Source organism: Callorhinus ursinus, unplaced genomic scaffold, assembly GCF_003265705.2.
Source record: "Callorhinus ursinus isolate GAN/ISIS: 27379988/994484 unplaced genomic scaffold, GSC_fseal_2.0 scaffold20, whole genome shotgun sequence".
Taxonomy (NCBI): domain Eukaryota; kingdom Metazoa; phylum Chordata; class Mammalia; order Carnivora; family Otariidae; genus Callorhinus; species Callorhinus ursinus.
Genome location: NW_027397082.1, coordinates 24,270,238 through 24,293,812, shown reverse-complemented (window position 1 = coordinate 24,293,812; position 23,575 = coordinate 24,270,238). Strand labels below are relative to the sequence as shown.

At 36.0% G+C, this 23,575-nt stretch overlaps 1 protein-coding gene across 6 annotated transcripts in view; it reads left to right on the top strand.

Moving 5' to 3' along the window:
• The window catches only part of TBC1D12 (TBC1 domain family member 12), a 118,289-nt gene extending 99,276 nt beyond the window's left edge, over positions 1–19,013 (top strand). For 5 of the 6 annotated variants that reach the window (XM_073904425.1, XM_025880879.2, XM_073904426.1 and 2 more), the window contains 7 exons: positions 2,814–2,894; positions 5,662–5,750; positions 6,638–6,709; positions 12,763–12,891; positions 13,159–13,268; positions 15,982–16,240; positions 17,144–19,013. In XM_073904425.1, coding sequence (XP_073760526.1) covers positions 2,814–2,894; positions 5,662–5,750; positions 6,638–6,709; positions 12,763–12,891; positions 13,159–13,268; positions 15,982–16,240; positions 17,144–17,212 — 809 coding nt within the window. In that variant the 3' untranslated portion in view covers positions 17,213–19,013. Of the gene's footprint in view, positions 1–2,813; positions 2,895–5,661; positions 5,751–6,637; positions 6,710–12,762; positions 12,892–13,158; positions 13,269–15,981; positions 16,241–17,143 lie in introns of those variants that run through there. The other variant, XM_073904424.1, reaches the window with a different exon arrangement.
• Positions 19,014–23,575: the final 4,562 nt, after the last annotated feature.

The window sequence follows — 23,575 nt, the reverse complement described above, 5'->3', positions numbered from 1 at the left end:
AAAAATGTTCTTTCTAAACGATTAGTAGTAATGAAAAATGAACAGAAGGGAGAAGAGATCAAAATAGTAAGAGTGTGTTTGAAATATATCTAGTCAGCTTTTTTTTAAAGATCTGATTCTTGGCAATATAAGAATACTTATTATGGTACAGTCATACATTGGAATACTGTGCAGTTGCTTAAAAAAAAAACTGAAGCAGATTTATTTTCCTAATAAGGGGTAGCTTCCAATATAATAAAGCAAGATGCAGGTCAGTGCTGTAATATGTTGCCACACTTTTTTTTTTTTAAGAGGAAGATAGATCTGTGTATACTTGTGCCTGCATATTTTCATCTTTAGATTTCTGCATAGTTACATCTGAGGGAAGGAAATTTATTTTTCATTTTACACTGTTTTATACTATTTGAATTTTTAAAAAATCATATTTGTTGTATTGCCTTTAAACTTTTTAAAAAAGATTAATCGAAGCAAAAATGTTCCTGGCATTTTAGGCAATATATAAATGTTGGTGTTTGGTAAGAAATATTTTTTGCTGTTCATCTGTCATTGAAATCTTTTTTTTTTTTTTTGTAATTTAGAGTATCAGTAATGGTTAGTTCGAAAGTAAAGACAATTAAAGTCTGAGAATTGAGAAAAAAAGTTGTTTCTTCTGTTCTTAAAGTTGTATCGAGGTCCTGCATATAGATGCATAAAGTGGTAGTCTCAAAGTGATTGGGCACTTAAAATAAAAAGATATGAGTAGAGATTTTTTAATGTAAGCCCTCTGACCAAATCTGAAGTTTAGGTAGCTTTAGATAGCAGTATCATTATGGAGAAACCAGTTTCAAAAGAGAAGGAAAATAAGCACTAGCATTTATTGAGGGTCAGTAAGTTGTCAGGAGCTTTATGAAAATTATCTTGTTTAATCATCAGTATTCCCATGAATAGGCATTAATTTACAAATGAAGAGAGCCAAGTTCCAGAGTAACCATGTAACTTTCTTAAAGTCCCAAATACTGAAAATTTGGTATTTGAATGTAGGTCTGACTGACTGCAAAAATCATTTTTCTGCTATTCCACAATGGTACTCCTTTTGCAAAAGCATCTCTTCCTGCCTCATATGTACATTCTCTGTTGTAGCTATTTGGATGACCACTGTACAATATTTTTATTTTCTATCTTTCCAGTTGTAATAGTTTTGGTAGAATCAAGTTCTTCAGTTTGCCACATTTTTGATGCCTGCTATGTAAAGGGAGACCTGAGCTGTAATAGGATTTTTCTCTATTTTTAAAAGTAAAAGTTAAATGAGAATTCATTTCCCCCCATATATCCAGTCTGTTAGCTAGAAGCTATATTCTATAGATTCTTCAGATCTCTGCAATTGGGCTTCTGCCCCCTCCCCCCTCAGATGTTGCTCCCACCAGGGTCACCCATGACCTTCGTGCTATAAATTCCAATGGGCACTTTTCATTCAGATTTTGTCTTGCTATATGATACTGGATAGTTGATCACTTCCTTCTTTGTGGCTTACATCTAAGTGCTTTCAAGATTTTGCATTTATTATTTCATTTAATACTTAAAGCCCCAGGATGTAAGTACTAGTACTATCTCCACTTTATGAATGAGAAAACTGAGGTTAGAAGAGGTTAAGAAACTTGTGCAGTGTCACGCAGCAACTCCCTATCCTATGTATACTTAGTGAAATGCTCTTTTCCTTTGGTTTCTAGGACAACTGGTTCTCTTTTATTTCTTTGCATTTCTTATTCTTCGGTTGTGCCTCTTCCTGTGTCTACCCTTTAAATATTTGTCTTTCCTGGAAATCCATATTTCTCATTTCTTCTTGCCATGAATAATCTCCCTGGACACACTTTACGAATGGTTTTAATCATCTATACTGATGGCTCCCAAACTCTTTCTCCAGTGTGCATGCACCACCTTAAGATCCAGTTTGTCTGAAACGGAACTTACCACCTTCCTCCTTCCCACAAATCACAAATTTGCTGCTTCTTCTGTGTTCATTCTCTCAGTGGCATTATTAGCTACCCCAGTTACCCCAGCCAGAAACCTGGGAGTCCTAATGAGTCTGCCTTCTTCCCCTTACTCTCCTTCAACAAGTTTTGCTTTTTCTACTTTCTGAGTTTCTCTTGTGTTCATTTCTTCTCTCCAGCTGCACTGTCACTGCTCAAGTTCAAGTCTCATCTTTTGCTTGGGCTATTATAATAAAACTCTTAACGTCCCTTCAGCAAAACTTCAGCTTCAACCTACCCACAACATAACTGCTGGCATAACGGACACAGATCGGAGTGTGCTATACCCTTGCACCTCTGGATAAAATCTAACCCCCTTAGCATGCCATTCAGGTCCTGTCCTGTCAGCAACTAGTGCTTGCCTCTGTCATCCAACCTTATCATCTCCTCTTCCTCCCTCACCCCTTATAATCTAAGAGTCCTGAAATCACTTGTAATTCATGCATATAAGTCATGATCTCTTTTTTCTCTTGGTGACTTTGCCCATGACGAGAATTCTTAGAATGCCTTCTTCCACCTTGTTCACTTATAAAACTCGTATTTAATCGTTATGGGACAGCTCGGTCATCACCTCCTCTAAGAAGTCTTCCTTTATCCCCCACCTGAGTTAGGAAACTCTCCAAGTGATCCCATGGTTCCATGTTTTTATTTCTCATGGCATTTAACTCTCAAAGCTGCCTTGTTCCATGTGTGGCCCCAGGTTTACAAATGAACCTTTTCCATAGCCAGGAAATAAAAGAGTAAAAGTTAAAATATACGAATCTATTTTTCCTACTATTTATTAATTTTTATTTTGTTTTCCCCTAGAACTTTATGAAATCTTCCTCTCAAGAGCAAAAGAACGGTGGAAAAGCTTCAGTGAAACAAGTTCAGAGAATGATACCGAAGGTGTGACTTACTTATTTTTTTTTTTTAATAAAAATTTCTGGGTGAAAATCCAGTCAGTGAAGATACTAGTGTGATTTTTATCATGTGTCAGGAACTGTAGTAATTGCTTTACAACATTATCTCCTTTAATGTTAATAACCCTTTTAAGTAGGTGGTATTATCCTGAATGGTGTAAGAGGAAACTGAGGCTCAAAGTAGTTAACTTGTAAGCAGTGAAGCTGTGATGTAAACCCAGGTTTTTGGACCTCGGAACCCAAGATTTATTCACAACAGTAAGACTAATAATTAAAAAAAAATGAAGTATTTTTAAGCCAACTTTTAACTTAAAGATAGGTGGTCTTCTCTCCTCACTTAGGACCTATCTCCTTACTCACTGACTTTCACTCCCTAATACATTATTTATAATTCTTATCATGCCTTAGCCTTTGTTCATTTAATTAACTCATAGACCTCATCTTTCCCTCCACTCAGTTTTTTTCCCTAATCATTTTGGAGAAGATAGGAACACTTTTTTCCTGTTATCATTATTTATTAAATATAGATAAATTTATTCAGCCATCTCTTGTTCTTGAATAATGGAGAGCTATTTGTCTATCAGTCACCTTTCTTTCTATATTTGTTCTACTTCATAGATAGCAAACAATCGTCTCTTGCCAGTAAGTAAAATTCTAAAAATGAACATGCATTAGAATAGAGAAGTGGTATATATGGCAGAGTGGTTTTCTATGAGTATGTAAACAACTCTATTAAATTCCTTGAATACTCATCTTTCTATTTTAGAAGAGTGAACAGTAAGGTGGAGAAAATTGACTAAACAAGGTTAGAGAGAAGATTTGATTTTGAGAACGGTTCATATAAGTGTCATCCTGAGACCTGTTAGCTGTCAGCTATTTGTGGGAAACTAAAAGTGCAGGGAAGGTGAAGATGTAAGAAGCTTTACAATGGAAAGGCCTTAGCTGTTTCATAATTCTTTTTGAATTCATTTTATGAAGTATTGAAAGTATAAGAATTAAAATAATCATTTACTTCTGAGCCATTTTTGTCATGATTAAGTGGTAAAAGTTGCACTTTAGTGGAAATTAATTGCATGTAATGAAGAATTGTTCCAGATAGAAACAGTACTCTGGGGCGCCTGGGTGGCTCAGTCGGTTAAGCGACTGCCTTCGGCTCAGGTCATGATCCTGGAGTCCCGGGATCGAGTCCCACATCGGGCTCCCTACTCAGCGGGGAGTCTGCTTCTCCCTCTGACCCTCCCCCCTCTCATGTGCTCTCTCTCTCTCTCACTCTCGCTCTCAAATAAATAAAATCTTTAAAAAAAAAAAAGAAAAGAAACAGTACTCTGTCTAAATTACTTATTTCTTATTACCTATGTATTTATAATTTGCAGTTGTCATTTAACTTTTTTTTTCAAATACTACTTCTGCCTCAATTCTACTCTTTTTTGGACATGTATGTTAGACCATTTATCAGTGTCCTACAAGTCTTTCGCTTAAAAAACAAATTTTTTTCTTTCTGTGCCTCAGTTTAGATGATTTTTATTGACCTGAAGTCAATTTTCACCAATCCTCTTTTTTCCTATATCCAGTCTATTAGATCTCTCCAATGAGTCTTTAATTTCAGATAATATATTTTGTAATTCTAGAATGTCCATCTGGTGTTTTTTATAGATTCTTCTATTTCTCTGTGGAAATTCTTCATCTTTCCATTCCGTACATTCCTCCCCATCTTTTTCTCTATTTTCTTTAACATTTAACAGTTAATATTCTTGTTTGTTAATTCCAATACTGGGTCATCTTCAGGTCTGCTTCTGTTGGCTTGTTTTCCCCTTGATTATAAGTCATATTTTCCTGCTTCTTTGCATATCTTAAAATGTTTTACTCTCTGTCAGTCACCTGAAGTTGATGTTTCCCCTGAAGAGGAAGCATGCTGTTTTCTGTCAGGCAGTTGGATTATCACCTCAGTTCAATCAGTAACTGAGCTAGATTAGGCTGAGGTTTCAGCTTTAGATAAACTTAGTTCATCATGGGTTTCAAACATCTTGGTAGGAAGAACTGTCCTATTTTCATTATAGGCTTCTCCCTCTCCTGAGATACTCTCCCAAAAGCCTGGTAATTTTGGGTGATTTCCTTCTGCCTTTCCAGCCCAGCCTTTTGCACTACTAACACTCGGCAAAAGTCCCACAGGGGTAAACAAGTTATACATTCAGGTTCCTCCAGATTCTATCACATCAGTCATATTTGGCCATGAAAAAGCTCTTCTGGTCTCTCTTTTCCCAAACAGAGTACCTTTGTCTGTGGACACTCAATCCTGAACTCATGCCCAGACGTGACACATGCCTCCAGGAAGAAAAATGGCTCTCTCTTTCTGGGATTTAAATCCTCTGGACCTCTCTGTGTCCACAGCATTCTTATGCCTTTTTTTTTTTCCACTTAATGCCTTTTTAAAAACCTTGTGCTATTTGAAACTTACTTGTTTTTTTTTCCCAGTTGTTATTGTGGGAGTGATAGTCTGCTCTTACCTTGTATAAAAACTGGAAGTAGAAATTTTCATAAACCCTTCTGATAAATATATAAATATTTTTTTCATGTAAGAATTGCTCTAAGTTCCAGCAAAAGCTGTGTGGCATTTCTTTAAATTTCTTTATTATTCATCTTTTAACTTTCTTTAAGTAACATATCGTCAATGCTATGGGATCATTCTGTATGTACAAGATTGAACTGGGTATAGCCAAGTAATCATTTTAATTTTATCTACCTGACAAATGCAGGTGTATCTGTTGCTGATCGGGAGGCCAGTCTGGAGTTAATTAAGTTGGACATATCCCGTACATTTCCATCCCTTTACATCTTTCAGAAGGTGGGGGTTTCTAATCAGTTGTAACTACTTTTTAAATTTTTTTGTAATCCAAGGCAACAAATTCTCAAATGCCTTTGTAAAAGGCAAAACTATAAAAATTAGAGACATTTATATAAAAGTGTGAAACTAGTAGGAAAATTCTAAAGGAATTTCTTTTATTTTGTCCCATTGACTGAATGCACTGCATTTAGCATAGCCCATAATATCTTTATTCATTAAGGTGAATTTCTTTGTCTTAGTTTTTATTCTGTAAGATATTTGAATTTTAACATTTTTGATTACTCAATTGGTAAAATGTAAAGAACATTTTCCCAAATCTTAGTTTTCCAGAATTACTTTGAAATACGAAAAAATGGTTCATAAAAATGATTTTGTGCATAGGCTGTCTGAGTTGCTTATACTTTATGAGAAGTGATTACATTTTGTATGTACTTTATGTTTCACACATGGAATTTATTTAGATTGATAAAATGAAATAAAAATTTTTATCCATTAAGATTAAAATTATTAATAAACTTAATTTGATGTAGCTTGATGGTTTCCTTTTGCTAAAATTGTATTGTATGAAATGAAACAGTCTGTTTTCATCATAATCTTATTGTACCAAATCTAGAAATCTTTAAAATAGTACACAGACTGTATAACTTGCATCCATCAAGTGAGTTTATTTGGCTTTTTTTGTTGTTGTTCAGGATTAAATATTTTTATTAATTCTTTAGAGAACACATCTTACAGAGTGTATTTAGAATATTTCTGACAGTGATACAATATACTAACTAAAACTACTCATTTAGGAAATGCTGAACTTTATTTAAAAATTACTTATTTGGGAATTAACTTACAGACACGTATTTGTATAGTTTGACGTTTCATTTTTCTCTCCTAAGGGCGGCCCATATCATGATGTCTTACATAGTATCTTAGGGGCATATACGTGTTACAGACCTGATGTTGGTTATGTAAGTATTTGCTTCAATCTGGTTTTTTAATATAAACATTTTATCTATCTTATCAAAGTATCTTATGTTGTACTAGCTCCCAAATGTCTGTATCTCTCCGTCTTTTTTTCTTGGGCCTGTCAACTGACCCAGAGACGAATCTTCCCAGGGGCTTGCGAGACTGCCTGCCAGGTTTCTGGGAGAGCTACTGGGGGCTTTATTATTCAGTTTGTAAACTTGTATTAATTGCCACTGCTGTTGGTATGGTGCCTCCTCCCTGTGCCTGTGCCTCTAGAGAGAAACTTCTTCTATTATGTTGGGTTTTGGGAAAGATAGACACCTGTCCGTACAGAATAGAGGAGGGGATTTGCTCCTTTTATACATTTTCAACCGATCCTTTGGTTGGAACTTTAGTCTTACCCCCCAATTTCAGAGTGGCATGATAACTCCAGTTTCTGAGCCTTCCAGATTTGTGGCAGAATTGGTTTGCTGCTTATTGGCTTCCTCTGCAGATATCTTAGTTTCAACATTCTCCATTTAGTTACAATTTCTAGAATGCTAGTGACGTTTTTATTTACTGTTTATATTATTTTCCATTCTCTTTGTCCTCCTAGGCTAATATTTATTTTTTTTCTTTAACGTCATTTTAGTTGGATTTGGGAGGGATCAAAGAAAAATGTGAGTGTTCAGTTTGCCATGTTTAATTGGAAGTCATAAAACCTCATCATCTCACCTTTGTCTTTTTTTTTTTAGATTTTATTTATTAGAGTGAGCGAGAGAGAGAGAGAGAGAGAGAGAGAGAGCGCGTGCAAAAGCAGGGGGGAGGGGCAGAGGGAGAAGCTCCCGGTGAGCAGGGAGCCCAATGTGGGACTCAGTCCCAGGACCCTGGGATAATGACCTGAGCCAAAGGCAGACACTTAATAACTGAGCCACCCAGCCATCCCCAAAATAAAATCTTTTAAAAATGTGAAAATTACATAATGTTTTTACTATTCTATGACATAATACATGAGCAAGAGAGTTTAGACTCTTCATTCAGATTTCACTTTCTCCATAAGGACTACTTGGACCATCTTCTTAATATAAAACTTGCCCCATTCCCAAACTTGGCACTTCCCCCCTTTATTTGTCCTGTAGCACTTGTCACCTTTTAATGTAACATGATTTATTTGTTGTTTATACAAAGGTCATGATCCCAGAGTCCTGGGATCGAATCCCTGCATCGGGCTCCTTGTTCAGCTGGGAGTCTGCTTCTCCCTCTGCCTGCCATTCCCCCTGCTGGTTCTCTCTCTCTCTCTCTCTCCCTCCCTCCCTCCCCCCCAATAAATGAATAAATAAAAATCTTAAAAAAAAAAAAAGGTTTTATTTTTAAGTAATCTTAAAATTACCCAATATGGGGCTCAGATTTATAACCCTGAGATCAAGAGTCACATGCTCTACCAACTGAGCCAGCCAGGTGCCCTTATAATGTTCACATTTTTAAGTTGACATTTAAATTTCTTTCATCATGAGTTTATAAAGGATTTAATGTTTAGCACTTGCTAAGTATTATTTTAAAATAAAACTCTTGTATCTCTTTTAAAAAGTGTAGCCAATGAAATTTAAACAATATAATGATTTTATATATATCATCCATTTAAAAAAAAAACGTATGAGATATGTAGCTGTCAAATAACTATGTTGTACACCTGAAACTAATATATGTCAAGTGTACTTTAATTTAAAAAAAAAAACAAGAGAAAACAGGTGCCTGGGTGGCTTAGTCGTTAAGCATCTGCCTTCGGCTCAGGTAGTGGTCCCAGGGTCCTGGGATTGAGCCCTGCTTCGGGCTCCCTGCTCAGCAGGAAGCCTGCGTCTCCCTCTCCCTCTCCCACTCCCCTGCTTGTGTTCCCTCTCTCACTGTGTCTCTCTCTGTCAAATAAAATCTTAAAAAATATATATATGTATATATATATATGAACAAGCCCTACATTAATATTTTACAAATTATGCAGATTAGCTCTTTGAATTCATGTAAAATGACCACAATATAACCTGATAATGCCAAACCTTAATGGCACACCAGTCAGCCAAATCAGATTTATTTTATGAGATAAGAGAATAGTATAAACTATGTTGGAATATATATTTCATGATATTATTTGACGAACTAGGTTTTTAATTAATTACATTAATGAATAACACATGCTGAATCAATAAATCACACAAAAGTTTTATTTCTGGAATTTAGTATATCTTGAAAAAAATTGGTAATGGTTCATATTCCGGTTGTGAACCAGCTTAAAAGAAGGGCACCGAGGGCACCAATCTATATTACTGTTTTCTTTATTTGTTCTCCCTGGGACTCTCCCTCAGTGGCTGTGCATTCTTTGATAGAAGGTGGTATGGAAGAGGTGAGGTCACCAAATGAAAGCTGTTACTGCTCATTTCTGTTCTACAAGTAATGAAATTCAGTCCTATTTCTATTCACCTGTGACAGGAAGCCATGGGCTTTCCCCAAATGGTATTTCGAATTATCCTTTTGTTTCACATTTCATTCTTCAGAGCAGTTCCCCATCATAAATTATAGGATGAGTGAGGACTGTGACTTTCACTTGCTGCTGTGAATGTAGTGACATTCTTAGGCAAACCATGTGTAGAAAGCAAACGAGTAAACATTCTTAGGCAAACCATGTGTAGAAAGCAAATGTGTAAATGGAGGATATGGGAATGGATTCCTTTAAAATAATCCATGATGGTGTACCATGGACTCTCTGGAAAGTATTCTTTGTGTTTCCAGGGCGCCCTCTTCCCAGTTTAAGACCACTGCTGTCTAGATTGTTGAACTGTATTCTTTTTCTGCTGTGAGGAAATGGTTATAAGTTCCTTCTGAGTAGAATAAAACTCTAGAATCCTGAGTATCAGCTGTCTGTAGGTCCTCTAACACAAGCTTTCTCCTTTGCAGCAAGGGAGTAGGTAGTTATTATTTTGCCTGGACTGTGTCTACTATAAACTGGGGTGGGGCTGGAAGTTCGGTATATCGTAATCATAAAGGTGGAAGTGAGAAGACACATTTCCCAGTATCTCAGGGGGGGTCAAACTGTAGCCCAGGATTCAGATATTACTGTAAGAACTTTGTAAGCTTTGTAACTTTCCCACGTTGATTTTTTTCATGATAGCTCTCCATTTATCTATAGTGATTATCAGCAAAACTAAAACAAGAAAGATCCGTGTGCATGTGTGCAAGGGGAATAAAGAATGGGGAATCTGAGTAGATGACCTCCTCCTATGACCTAGGCAGGCATAAGGGAAGGAAGAAAGACTTCAAGAAACAGAAAGTTGGTGGGTTACACAGGTACTTCAATGGGTGAAGTTTTACTACTTTTTTTTTTTTTAAGTAACCAAATGCCCGATGTGGGGCTTGAACCCACAACCCTGAGATCAAGAGTTGCATGCTTTACTTACTGAGCCAGCCAGGTGCCCCTAAAGTTTTATTTCTTAAGCTGAGTGGTCTATACATCAGGTGTTGTTGTTGTTGTTTTAATTGTTTGTGGGGTTTTGGTTTGTCAAATTTTTATTTTGAATAACTTCAAACTAACAGAAAAGTTGCCCTAGCTTTATCCCACCCCCACTTCCAAGATTCTTTCAGAGTTATATGTGGCATATTGCCTTAGTCTCCTTTAATCTAGAACAGTTCTTTAGCCTTTTCTGTCTCTCAGAACTGTAACAATTTTGAAAAGTCAAGCCTGTAACACTTTTTTTTTTTTAAGATTTTTATTTATTTATTTGACAGAGAGTGAGACAGCAAGAGAGGGAACACAAGCAGGGGGAGTGGGAGAGGGAGAGGGAGAAGCAGGCTCCCTGGAGCCTGATGTGGTTCTCCATCCCAGGACCCTGGGATCATGACCTGAGCTGAAGGCAGACGCTTAACGCCTGAGCCACCCAGGCGCCCCAAGCCTGTAACACTTTTGATACTTTTACAGTAGTTTCCTGACCATTTCCTCATGATTAGATTAAGGCTATACATTTTTCATAGAAATACTACATAAATGATGTGCTTATTTTGGTACATCACATCACAAGTTGATAAAACATTCAGAATATTCAGAAAAATTGGACTTTGAAGATACTGTAGAAATAACTTTATTTTTCTTATTTTCTTGTCATGTATGCAAACGAGTGATACATGATAAATCTGAATGAGCTTCAAATAGCTCTGTGATTTGATGCATCATCAAATAAAAATTCTGGGAAAGCATTGTCTTTAATAGGCAACATTTTCCTTTTTTAGTGTTATGTAAAATAGTGTTTCTTAAACAGCATCTTAGATTCAATTAAATATATTAATTTCTTTATTTGCTGCCCGTCTGTTAGAGACAGCTAACAGCTTGCCCCTTGCATCTATCCCGCAAATTTTGTGGCATTAAGAATATAATTGTGAACAAACAGACATGCTCTTGTCTCTGTACTGTTTTAGTTTCCTATTGTTGCCGTAACAAAATGCCACAAACTTAGTGGCTTTAAACAATACAAATTTATTATCTGGCAGCTCTGGAGATGAGAAGTCTGAAAGTCAAGGTATTAGCTGGGTAGTTTTCCTTCTGGAGGCTCTAGGGAAGAATCCATTTCCTTGCCTTTTCAAGATTCTAGAAGCTGCCTACATTCCTTGGCTCTTGACCCCCCACCTCGATCTACAAAGCCAGTCGTGTAGCATCCTCAGATCTCTCTGTGACTCTCCTACCTCCCCATTTCCCTCTTTCATTTGTAAGGATCCTCATGATGATTACATTGGGCCCACCCACATAATTGAGGATAATCTTACCATCACAAAATCCTTAATTTAATCACATCTGCAAAGTCCCATTTGCCTTGTAAGATAACACTTTCACAGGTTCCAGGGATTAGGATGTGGATGTCTTCCTGGGCATGTTATTCTGCCTGCCACAGGCTCTATCCTCATGGAATTTATACTCCAAAAAATCAAATAGGGGATTACTGTAGATTTTGTAAAGAGCACTCAAAAGAAGCCAGAGAAGTAGGAGGAGAAAAAAGAAATACTGGATCACAGAAGCAAAGGGAATTCTAAGAGTGTAGAAAAGTGCCCGTTGGGTTTTCCAAGTTATTGGTTATCCTGACAAGAGGAATTTCAAGATCGGCTAGTAATGGAGTGGGAATCCAAACTGACATACTGAAAATAAAAATTTCAAAGGGAGCTGAGAAAGTAGAAATAGTGATTGTAGGCAAACCTTCAAAATATTTGGATGGGAAAAAGAGACAGTGGTTTCATTTTAAATACTGTTAGTGTTGTTTTTGGGTAAGTGTATTATGCAAATCTCTACCAGAAGTAAGTGCCTGATGAAGTTTCTTTAAAGAATGAGCAGGAGTTCCATATAATTTATCTGCTCAGAAATGTACAACAGTTGTCCATAACTCACAAGCAAGCATCTGTGTAGCTGAGCTTTTTCCTCAAGGCTTTCCACTGTTTGTAACTGCATCCTGCTTAAGTTCTACCAGTATAAAGATTGTGCTCCAGTTGGGCTGGTCATGTGTGTCTTTGCTCATATTTCTTTCTTTCTTGGGAAGGTTTTTTTCTTATTTCTTTGTCCTGCTTTTCCAGGAACCCAGCCTTCCTGTCCACCCTCCCACCACCTCTTCTGTCTTAGAACTTAGCACTTCTCAGATATTTCTTTTATTCTTGGTTCCTCACTTTCTACCTCAGACAGATGTGCTGTGACAATGAAAACAGTCACCAGATTTTCACTATCCTCTACTTTGAAAGACTTCAGATTGAGAGAAAATCAAAGCGAGATTAGTACACGGAGATAGGCTTTTGTAGCAAGTAAAAGCTGATACTTTCTTTTTTCCCAAAAATTTCCCTAATTCTTTTTAAACCACAGCACATGAACAAGAAATTTAAGATTAGGGAGATTTCATAGTTATTGGCAGGTCCTCTGTATTTACTTTCATTGACAAATAAAAAGAAAACTTGATTAATTCTACTTTAATATCACCTAATAAGTTTTAAGCAATACAATAATATAAACTGTTCAGAAGTATTGTAAGCACATTTTGATTAATTTCTTTTCTCTTTGAAGGTCCAAGGGATGTCCTTCATAGCAGCAGTTCTCATTCTCAATTTGGAAGAGGCAGATGCCTTCATTGCATTTGCAAACCTCCTCAATAAGCCTTGCCAGTTGGCCTTTTTTCGTGTGGATCACAGCATGGTATGAACATTTGGAAGGAATCGTGTTTTCCTTTGACTGTCAGTTTCTATAGTCTGAATGCTCTTTTAGAGTGAAAAGCAGTAATTAGAAGACCAAACTAATCTGATCTAAAATAAGTTTTTCATTGAACTATAGTTTTACAAATGCTTGATGAAAAGACTTAGAAAGAAGTGCTAAGCAAGATTTTCTTTTAATTTTATTAAGGATTTAATTTCTCTATTTCTAAAGTATACTCTTTAATAACTTTATTGATATTTCTATCTTTAGATGTTGAAATATTTTGCAACATTTGAAGTATTTTTTGAAGAAAATCTCTCCAAACTATTTCTTCATTTCAAATCTTATAGTCTTACACCAGACATATACTTGATAGACTGGTAAGTCATAACATAAATAAAATACAATTAAAAGAAAAACTTCTTGTGTATTTTAGGAACTAGAGTAAATCTCACGCACATGATTATACATATAAAAACTCCTTCCCTTACAAAGAGAGAAACTCTGACATTTTTGTGGGGAGGCATTTGATTAAGAACATGGACTCTGGGCTAAAACCAGAATCCCTCAGTTTGTGTTTTAGTTTCTTATCTATAAAATGGGAATAATATCTGTATCTTGGGTTGCAGTGAGAGTGTTTTACTTGACTTACCTCCTTCAGTGCCTGCATGCTACACTCTCAGGGGAGAGAGCCATTTCTTTATCATTCTTAACACACAAGAGCTTATGATAGTTATGATAGTGTTTTTTTGTTTTGTTTTGTTTTGTTTTTTACTGAGGGCTTTGTTTTTTTCAAGGCTTTATCATGCTTTTTGACAGAGGAATGATGCCTTATTTAGGTGCTAGTGTCATTTTTCTTTTTTCTTTTTTTTTTTTTTAAGATTTTATTTATTTATTTGAGAGAAAGAGCACGAGAGAGAGCATGAGAGGGAAGAGGGCCAGGGGGAGAAGCAGACTCCCTGCTGAGCAGGGAGCCCGATGCGGGACTCGATCCTGGGACTCCAGGATCATGACCTGAGCCGAAGGCAGTTGCCCAACCAACTCAGCCACCCAGGCACCCTGCTAGTGTCTTTTTTCAACATTGCAATTACAACTCTTCCTTGCTGAGGAGTCTTGTGAGCCATCACCAGTTGATTATACAATGGTGGGGTGGTGAATTTTGCCAAAGGGATGGAGCAGTTATCTTAAGATAGGTTGTTAAGAGTACATATGAAACATTCAAACCTTAAATCCCAGTCATCAATTCAGTGGATTTCATGAAAATACTAAGTTTTCATATAGAAAAATAATTAATGGCCTTGATCAAATATGCTATATTCCCAGTTGTTTGGGGCTTCTTTTATTTAAGCTTTTTTTTTTCCACCTGGAAAATGATTTATAATTTTTTTCTTTAAATTTTTTATTGTTATGTTAATCACCATACATTATATCATTAGTTTGTGATGTAGTGTTCCATGATTCATTGTGCATAACACCCAGTGCTCCACGCAGAACATGCCCTTTTTAATACCCATCACCAGGCTAACCCATCCCCCCACCCCCCTCCCTTCTAGAACCCTCGGTTTTATTTAAGCTTTTTAAAAAACTTAGTTATATTTCAGTGTGTTCTTTATTCCCCCAGTGCAAAAAAGGTGGTTTTATTAAAGCATGGGGACAAGACACAAGGGTAGAAAGAGCTGCCTCAGTGTATATTCTTTTCTATTTCCACTAGGAACATTAAGAGTTCTTCTGGGAAGGCCCCAAGATAATGGGGAGAAGAAAGGTTTTATGTTATGAGACCCAGAAGCCCAAGGTCAAATACTAAATCTGTAGAGAAAGGGGAAAAATACTCAATTGTCAGTCTTGAGGAGTGTGAACATAAGGCAAACCAGTATCACAGTTGGTAATAGGGAGCAGAATGTAACTAATAGTACTGTGCACGTCCTAGGCACTGCTGGTACCTGCTGTCATTTTGAGCAACGAATTACAATTCTCTGTACTACCAGGGGTGTGCTTTTATTATGCAATTAAATATGTGTTTATAATTTAAGAAATAGACATGGATTTTTGTTTCATTGCCTTTGTTGAACTTAATACATACAAATCCCAGAATCATGCAAGAAAAAAGAGGAATAAATAAGTGGCAGTGCTAAAGGTTAGGGGTAGGGAGGAGGGGGGCAAAGAGCCTTTAGTTCCCTTCCTCAAGTTTCATCAGCACTACCTCAAATAAACACAGTCTTTGTAAAGAAAAATGTGTACTTTGGGAGCACCTGGCTCAATCAGTAGGGCATGCAACTCTTGACCTCAGGGTTGTAAGCTTGAACCCCACATTGGGTGTAGAGATTACTTAAAAAAAAACAAAAAAAAAGTGTGCTTTGCCAAGGCAGCTTCAAGAGAAGTTCTTTAGCACCTACTGTCCCTATTTCCCCAACCAGAATGCCACCCTAAAGCACCACTGGATAAAGAATGACATGATCAGACATTGTCAGAAAAGATGGGAAAAACCATTTTGGTGATTCTGTTGGAGCTATACATGCTCCAAAAGAAGTAGTAAGTAAAGTTTGGTAAAGGGGAAAAAAACCAGTAGATGTTTGTGGTAGGAGAAAAGAGAGAAGTCAGATTATGATTTTTTTATTTAGGTTACTAAAAGGTGATACTTGGATTCCTCATACAATAAGTAACTTTTATTGAGCCTTTCTTATGTGCCAGGCACTGTTCTGAATACATTTGTTCCTTTAATTTTCAAAACAATCCTGAGAGGTAGGTAATATTATTCTTTGTTTACTAATGAGGAAACGGAGGCACAGCAAGGGTGGATATCTTGCTCAAGGTAACATCACTAATGTCAAACTCAGACATTCTGGTTTCAGAGCCCATCCCCTTAACCACTAGGTGTTTTTGCCACTCTTAATTTGTATTAGGACATGTCTCTGTGGAAGGTTGTAAATTACTTTTACTTACTTTCCTACTATTCAAATTCTTTGAAGCAAGGAGTCGTATCTTATTTATCTTTTTATCCCTAATTAAGCACTGTTCTTTTTATAGAGAGATGATTAATAAGTGAATGAATAAATGAATGAAAAATTTCAATGACTATTTTCTCCCTAATTTTAGGATCTTCACACTATATAGCAAATCACTACCACTTGATCTGGCCTGTCGAGTCTGGGATGTATTTTGCAGAGATGGGGAGGAATTTTTATTTAGGACTGGATTAGGAATCCTCCGATTATATGAAGATATTCTCCTACAAATGGACTTTATTCATATAGCACAGTTTCTAACTAAATTGCCAGAAGATATCACATCAGAAAAGCTGTTCAGCTGTATTGCAGCCATTCAGATGCAGAATAGCACCAAAAAATGGACTCAGGTAGAGTGACCTTTTCCTACTTCTTCTAATGGATGTGTTAAAACAATCAGTTGACTTCTTACAAAAAAATTTATTTCTCAAATGGTAGTGCTTAATTAAAAAACAGCAAAAAATAATTTTTGACTTTGAAAAGGTAAGAGTTTAAAGCAGATTGCACCTCTTTCCGCTATACAAACCTATGGTTTTATTTTTATGTAAGTCCAGTAACTTTGGTTTGTTTTTTTCATTCTTTTTTTTTACTTTGGTATTTCAAATAGACAACAATTGTATCAGTCACATACTGGATGGCTCAGTTGGTTAGACATCTGACTGGGTGGGTGGCTCAGTTGGTTAGACGTCCAACTCTTGGTCTCTGCTCAGGTCTTGATCCCAGGGTCATGAGTTCAGGCCCCATGCTGGGCTCTACTCTAGGCATGGATCCTACTTAAATAAAAACAAAAACCACCTACCTTATGCTAAGTATTTGCAATAGAAAGAATATAATGTATGATCCTGGCTTTTTAGATGCTTAGTCCTGTTAGGGAAGCAAATATTGGCAGTCTAAGTTAAGTGCCATAAAAGCATTATCACTTGCTCCTTGAATGATAGACAGTAGGCATCATAAGCTCACAGTTTTATTGCTTATGAAAATGAAATGTAAGAATATGGATCCAGAAAATGTTCTGTTACCAAATAGTAATTTCAGAATATTTGGCAAGTGATGAAAACTGAAATCTAATTATATATCATAAAATTGGGCTGAAATGAACAAGAGGATTTAAGAATAGCAGTCTTCCAGAGGACTTCCAGAGGAGTTAAGTATACTAAAGCTTTTTCATATTAATAAACTATAGTTACTTCAATCTCTTTAATCTATGTGGTAGTTAATTTTGAGGATTAATCTTTCCTTTATATAATTTCCAGGTCTTTGCATCTGTAATGAAGGATATTAAAGAAGGAGACAAGAATAATAGTCCTGCTCTGAAAAGCTAATCTTCAAAATTAACAGACTAATTGAAACATAAATAATGTGGTTTTGATAAAAGTTTTTCGTTTCCTATGTAAAAAGCATGGAAGAAAATGTTGGCGAAATCTAAAAGAATCAAGACATGGGAAACCGCTGATTTTGAATTCCATGGCTGAAGTAAATGAAATGAGTAACCGATTGACAGTATTAATAAAAAAGTATTTTGTAGGGAGAGCCATTTTACAAAGGGGAAAGTTTAAATGGCTAGTTCATACTCCATAATTTGGAGTGGAACAGTTTAATGCAATAAACTTTTTTAACAGCTTTGGAGATTATTCAAATTTTTACATCTTTTCTTTTTTTAACAATTACCATAAAAGCACTTTGGAGGTCAGAGCAGGATTGTTAAATACTACTTTAACTTCCAAAATACTATTTGAAATAAACACCTTAGTACAAATATTATCTCCAGTTCCAACCTTTTGAAGATATTAGAGACCAAGAGAAAGCAAGTTTGATTGTAAATTATTTAAGTTGCTGAAGTTGTTGCCTTCATTGACAGGTTGGGGCAAATTTGGGTTTTCTGGGAACTGGAAATACTGGTGGGAGCTTGTTTCACATTTGTTTAGGTGTTTTTCCACAGTATCATGTCTGTTTGTTTTTGAAGGAAAATTGTTTCTTAAGTAATTCCTATCACTCAAAGAATTTCAGCCTTTCTGTTTCTAGTCTGAGGAGTTATTCATCTAGTAATTTAAGGAAGCTAACTGGTAGAAGGAAAGTTCTTTGCACTTTAGTGGACTGAAGACTTGATTTTGGAAGTAAGTCCATATATATAAATGAGATTTTTCACTGGTAAGAGTAAAACATATGAATTCTGAGAGTTCTGAAATAGCATGCTACTTGGCAAGACTTTAAACTTTTTAGTTAAAATTCCTTCACTGTCTGTAGAAACAAAATTTAATTCTAGTTTTAAATTTGAAATCTTAATATGTAGCCAAGTCTATGACTTGTAAAACACTGTGCATAATTTTCTAATCAATGGAAATAAGCATAAAAGAAAAAGATAAAATTAACTTTTTTCTAATGAGTCTAACTTTGATGGTATAGTGGGTAAAGAAATTAATTATTGGTAAATCAATATGAAATTTATTATAACATGTTTAATCCTTGAACCTAAAATAAATCACTTGAGTATTGTAAGTGATATCTCTATAACGTGCTCTTTGGTTAATAATTAGATGTACAGTGTGCTTTTATGTTTGCAGTTTGGTTTAAAACAACACTTGAGCATACTATTTCTGTTAGTGGTATATAGTCTTCAAACTAACAAGCCTGACAACCTTGTTAGTTCAGTGACTGCCTCTGTAGGACTGTGGGACCAGATGGTGTCCATATATTTTTACCCCATGGGTCATTCTAGCCTAGGGACCACTAGTGGAACCCTCAGCAGTTAACTCCTATCTTAGGAGCTTACTTAGTGGAAACTGGTATTGTAATAAATATTGAGGGAGTACCCAGGGTCTTAATGGGTTTTAGAGTGACATTTTAACTCTGGTAACTACTTCCTTGATATTGGTGGCCCTGATCAGAGGGAATGTAATCCCTGGCAGTAATCTCATTGAAGTTATATTACCTGCTTAAATTTAATCTTAACTTGTGTGTATTTGTTTCCTGAGTTTGACCTGAATTACTGTATTTCTTTTTCTCATTTTTATTATTGTACAGTTTCTTTACCTTTCAAATATAAATGTGTATATAAAATGTAAATACAAGGAATTCACTAAAAACCACTATTAATAATTACTGTGTAAATAAAACTTGTAAGCAGAGTAATTACTTGAAATGAGTCTTCATTACTTCGGGGATAACTGGTTCATTTAACAACATTTGGACGAAAAAAAAGGAATTTTTTCCCCCCAGTTTCTCTTCCAAGGGATATTCTAGTCCTTCAGCCTCTTGAGACTCTCAATACTGGCAGCTCAAATATTACCCTGCATCTTCCTTTGAACCTCCTCTACAGGCAGTATAGGGTTATATAACACGGTCAGTGTATGACAGTTTTTTTGGTTAAAGTATATTTTCAATTAAAAAATAAGTTTTCCTAAAATCTTCAAGATTATGTGAAATTTAATATGTATAATATGTTTCATTAGTCTGTTTTATATAAATATAAGTATATATATAATTTCTTACTTCATTGTCCTTTCAGCCCAGGTATACATTGTATTATTTAAGTGCTACTTAGAAGATCCAAGTAACGAGTGTAGTTTTCTAAAAGTCGTAGAACATAATCATAATTTTTGCTGATTTATTTTGTAGTGATGATCTTAATATGATGTTATTGGTTTGGGTATGTTTGTTTGGTTTTACAAAAGTTAGGTAGCATTTGCAAAAGGGCATTGAGATTTTCAAGCCTCTGACTTCAGGATAATAGCTTTCATTGTAGCTTAGGAATTGATGCTATTTTTATCTAGAGCAGTCAACGTTTTAGAGTCTATACTATTGGAGGGTATAATTCTAAAGCATATAATCATGGAATAATTTATATTCATAATGCAGTATGGTTTGATTTTTCTTATTTTTGATTGGATAAAACTATTTTATATTCTATGAGTATATATGGGTGTAAAAGAGGCAAAAAAAACCATGTGACAAAATAGTATTCGGAAATCAACTTTTAATTTGCCATGACTAGTTGACATAAACAGTGTCAGAAAACAAAGTCTTACCTCTGGGGAAAAGTGATTTTTGTATCAAATTCATATTATTTTGATGTTGTCAAAGCAGTGTCCAAAATATGAATTCCCAAATGTAGTAAAACTTCATTAGAACTGCACTGCTTCACAACATGTGAAAACAAAAATTAAAATAGAAGATTTTAGGGAAACTAGTGACTTCAGAGAGAGAAGAAAACCTGGCCCTTTAAAAATATTGTTTGTTTACTAACAGTGTAATTGCAGTAGAAGTGAATTACTTGGTACTTTGAATGGAAGGAACGTTTGCTAAGCCCTGCTAAACACTGCCTCTTAATATTTTGATAGGCTAAATAAAATTGCAAGACTTAAGAAGTTAGCAAAATTGCTTTTCTTTCCAAATATTCTACCATCATATTTATCTTCCCTCAGTTCCAATTAGTAAGGTTTTACTGTTTTCATTTCATTCTGTGGGTTGGGTTTATTTTCTAATAAATACCAGAAAGAAGTTTTGACTTTTAAAAAAATTGCATTACAAAGTGTTTTATTTGTTGAACATTTACATAAGCAGTACTTTCATGATTTTATTTAAAAATGACTTGTAGGGCGCCTGGGTGGCTCAGTTGGTTAAGTGACTGCCTTCGGCTCAGGTCATGATCCTGGAGTCCCGGGATCGAGTCCTGCGTCGGGCTCCCTGCTCAGCGGGGAGTCTGCTTTTCCCTCTGACCCTCCCCCCTCTCATGTGTGCTCTCTCTCTCTCTCATTCTTTCTCTCAAATAAATAAATAAATCTTAAAAAAATAAATAAAATAAATAAAAATGACTTGTACTATTGCATTGTATTTGGAAAATCATTTTTATAATAAAAATGTAAATGTAAGCTAACAGATTTGAAAAAGTATATAAAATTGACAACAATATTGTATATATGTTCTCATTTTTCATCTTCAGGCAGAATAGTATATATAATGGTATTATAAAAGCAGAAAGTGAAGCTTCACTTTTTCCCATTCTAGGCAATATTGATAATATTGTAAGTAAATGATGTATTTTGATTGTTACATAAATCCCAAGGCTTTTAATTTTAGCATCTATATTAAGAAACTTTGAAAGGGAAGTATTGACTTGATTAAAACCTTGTAGATTATATGTAGGGTGCCTGTGTTTGGACTTTGAAAGTGAGAAGAAAAATTGGAAAGTGTTTGAATGGTAGGGTTTGTTCTATTCCTAAAGTAAACCAAGTGATTTTTATATAAATTTTAGTGTAGAAAGGGAATTTCTCCTTGTTATATTTCTTCTGATTTAATTTTTAAGGGCATTTATGTGAGCCCTGGAAAAGTAAACAGTTCTTACAAATTTTTAATTAGACTACATGTTTTAGTCTTTTTTTTTTTAAGATTTTATTTATTTATATGAGAGAGAGCAAGCACAAGCAGTGGGGAGGAGTAGAAGGAGAGGAGAAGCAGGCTCCCCGCTGAGCAGGGAGCCTGATGTGGGACTCAATCCCAGGACCCTGGGATCATGACCTGAGCCAAAGGCAGACACTTAACCGACTGAGCCACCCAGGCACCCCTGTTTTACTCTTTTTAAAAAATGCAAATCAAGGGGGTGCCTAGGTGGCTCAGTCAGTTAAATGTCTGCCTTTGGCTCAGGTCATGATCCCAGAGTCCTGGGATTGAGCCCCACATTGGGCTCCCTGCTCACTGGAGAGCCTGCTTCTCTCTCTCCCTCTGCCGTTCCCCCTGCTTGTGCTCTCTCTCTCTGTGTCAAATAAATTTAAAAAATGCAAATGAAATTCCATCATTTCCTTTTTTAAGACCCTTTAGTGGCATTCCTAATAATAACAATCCAAACTCTTTTACCCAGGTCCTATCTGCTCTGGTCTCTGCCCTTCTCTACAATTTCAACCACCACTCAACCTTACTAACTCTACTGCAGACCTCTGGATCTCTTGCCATTTCTCAATCCGCCAACATCCTGTCTGCCTAATATCTAAGGGCTTTTACTCTTACTGTTTCCTCTGAAATGCTCTTTACCTAGGTCTCTATATGGCTTATGTTCTTTTCATTCAGGTCCCTGCTTCACATCACCTCCTCAGAGGTGGACCTTTCTGTAAATATCCATCCTCTATCATTCTCATGACCTTATTCTGCTTCATATTTTTTTCTAGTGTCTTTCACTTATCACTACTTGACATTGTTTTATGTTTGTTATTTCCACTACAGTGTAAACTCAGGTCAGAAACATTGTCTTTGTTTACCACTGAATTGGTAGTATGCAAAGTAGTGCTTGGCACTAGTCATGATGGATATGGATGAATAGAATGTTTTTATTTTAGTCCATCCGTCAGTGAACTTACCTTTCATTTAAAATATATGTTCGATTATGCATGTAGCTAGAAACCCAACTCATAATATTTCTGGTTCATTCAGAAAGAAAGTTCAGCATTTAAATGTTGGGTAGAAGAGAGTGAACTAATAGATGTCAGAAATAGGAGTATCAGCAGACTGTCGGGGTCAGAAAAAACAGGAGACAAGCATGTTTCCGTAAAGGAGTGATTGTGTTAGTGTACGGTGGCAGTGAGGTTGAGATGAAGACTGAGACATGCCCATTAAATTTAGCAATGTGTAGATCATTGATTTCTCTGGTTAGTTTGGTGTATGTTGAGTGTAGCAGCCAGACAAATGGTTGAAGAATCAGTGGGAGGCAAGGAAATAAGATTGCTAGGGTAATAATTCTGAAGTTATCTGTAAAGGGAAAGAGAAAGCAGATAGTAAATAGCTGGTGGGGGAAAAAGGAGGTTGCCTCTTTCCTTTTTTTAAGATGGGAGTGAATTAAGTATTTAAATATTAATGGAAGATATTCAGTAGAGGTTTAAGAAATAGAGAATGGGGTAATATGTAATCTAAGATTCCTGAACAGGCTGCAGGGAAATGGATGCAGAGCATGACATAAGGGAAAGTGGAAAAGGTGTTCAGATGAAGGTAGGTTTGTAAATTTGGTGTTTGGAATCTGAAAGGAGAATTCTGACTGTAGCTATTATTTACTTTGGGAGGTAGGCAGGAAGTGGAGCCATCTATTGTAGGCAAGAGGGAACATGGTTTTTTGATTTGGGTTTCCCCCCCACACTTCTACGACTGGGTGGATATGTGAAACCATTAATATGAAAGGGATTTCTAGGAGAGGAAAACATTTTATGTGGGTGGGGAAAAATAATGACTGTAACATCTTAGAAGTAAATATCGGTGCTTCATCTGGACAGTCTGCTTCTGACTTTTGTGTCCCACCCTCCCCTGCCAACTCTGCTTCAATCATACTGGCCACCTTCTAATACTCAAACATGCCCGACCTTATTCTTGCCTTAGTCTCTTTGCACTAGCAATAGCTGCTTCTTGGACTTCAATGAGGGGTTCAGAACAAGGCTCCCCAGAATGTGCCTATTTTACATGCTGATTATTTTGAGCTGAAGACATGTAAGGCCCAAAAGCCTCAAGAAGAGTTTTTTAGGTTCCCCCTCAACTGCCTGAAAGAATTTAGGTAGAGGGCCTGGTCCAGGAAGAGAAATATCACCAAAGATAGTTATAAAGAATATGGACTAGATATGGTGAGCTGGTAAGCTGGGTAGGGCCTGTTTGTTCAAAGTTTTCTCTGTGTCCATTTCCCTATGCATGGCCTGGGGAACATTTGTTTACCAAAC